The 1243-nt window shown below is 48.0% G+C and overlaps 1 protein-coding gene across 3 annotated transcripts in view; it reads left to right on the top strand.

Annotated features, from left to right (window-relative positions):
- Window positions 1–1243, top strand: part of SLC66A3 (solute carrier family 66 member 3) — a 14543-nt gene that overhangs the window by 4417 nt on the left and 8883 nt on the right. For all 3 annotated transcript variants that reach the window (XM_049652514.1, XM_049652515.1, XM_049652517.1), the window contains exon 2: window positions 1145–1227. In XM_049652514.1, the coding sequence (XP_049508471.1) occupies window positions 1145–1227 (83 nt within the window). The remainder of the gene's footprint in view (window positions 1–1144; window positions 1228–1243) is intronic.

The following is a 1243-nucleotide window of genomic DNA, read 5'->3' as shown; positions in this document are numbered from 1 at the left end:
TTTTTTCTTCTTTTTTCTTTGCTTCTCTTTCCTTTTTTCTTTTCTTTTTTCTTTCTTTCCTTCTCTTCTTTTTTCTCTTTTCCTTTTTCTTTCTTTTTTTACTTTTTTCTTTCTTTGCTTCTCTTTTCTTTTTTCTTCTCTTCTTTTTTCTTTCTTTTCTTTTTTTCTTTCTTTCTTTTCTTTTTTTCTTTCTTTTCTTCTTTCTCTCTTTTTTCTTCTTTTTTCTTTGCTTGTCTTTTCTTCTTTCTTTTCTTTTTTCTTTCCTTCTCTTTTTTTCTTTTTTCTTTCTTTTTTCTTTCTTTGCTTCTCTTTTCTTTTTTTTCTCTTCTTTTTTCTTTCTTTTCGTCTTTTTTTTCTTTCTTTGCTTCTCTTTTTTCTTCTCTTTTCTTTTTCTTTTTTTTTCTCTTTGCTTCTCCTTTTTCTTTTCTTTCTTTCTTTCTTTCTTTCTTTCTTCCTCATTTATTTTGAGAGAGACAACAACATTGCGAGTGGTGGAGGGGCAGAGAGAGAAGGAGTGGTGGAGGGGCAGAGAGAGAAGGGGAGAGAGGGAATCCCAAGCAGGCTCCCCGCCACCAGCGCAGAGCCTGTCGTGGGGCCTGAACTCACGAAACCGTGAGATCACGACCTGAGCCGAAACCAAGTGTCGGATGCCCAACTGACTGAGCCACCCAGGCGGCCCTCAGAGCTGGAATTCTCTTAAGGGACTGATGACTGTTTATGCCTCTCACCTACTGCTCCTCCTCGACGGGGAGCACTCTGGACGGCCGCAGGGATCATCCAGGTGGTTTCTCCCCCGCTCAGGGCCGGCCAGCCAGGGGCCAGAAGCACCGTCTCTTCTCGTCCTGGCCTGCCGCTCGGACCTCAGTGAAACTCACTTGTGCCACCATCTCCGGGGACTTGGCAGCGACCACGTGCACCACGCCCAGCTCCCAGTCAGTCCGGATGCTCAAAAAGCTGCGGGCAGTATTAAGTTACGGTCCCGAGCTCTGTGTGCGAAATCTCCCCCCACCCCCTGACGTTTCCAGGTGCCAACCAGCAGGTCCAGGGTTTTGCACATGAACCCGGGCTCCTGGGCGCTGGCCGGGCCTCCCCGCCGCCCTGTGCTGGGCCGGCCCCAGCTCAGACGCTCCCCCTCTCTCCCCAGTTTCCTGGTGTTTCTCCGGTACCAGTGTTACTATGAGTACCCGCTGCTGACCTACCTGGAGTATCCCATTCTCATCGCACAAGGTAACCGGCCCCTCGG

Source organism: Panthera uncia (assembly GCF_023721935.1).
Source record: "Panthera uncia isolate 11264 chromosome A3 unlocalized genomic scaffold, Puncia_PCG_1.0 HiC_scaffold_12, whole genome shotgun sequence".
NCBI classification, from domain to species: domain Eukaryota; kingdom Metazoa; phylum Chordata; class Mammalia; order Carnivora; family Felidae; genus Panthera; species Panthera uncia.
Note: the sequence above shows the minus strand (reverse complement) of the source record. Positions and strands in the feature narration are given on the sequence as shown.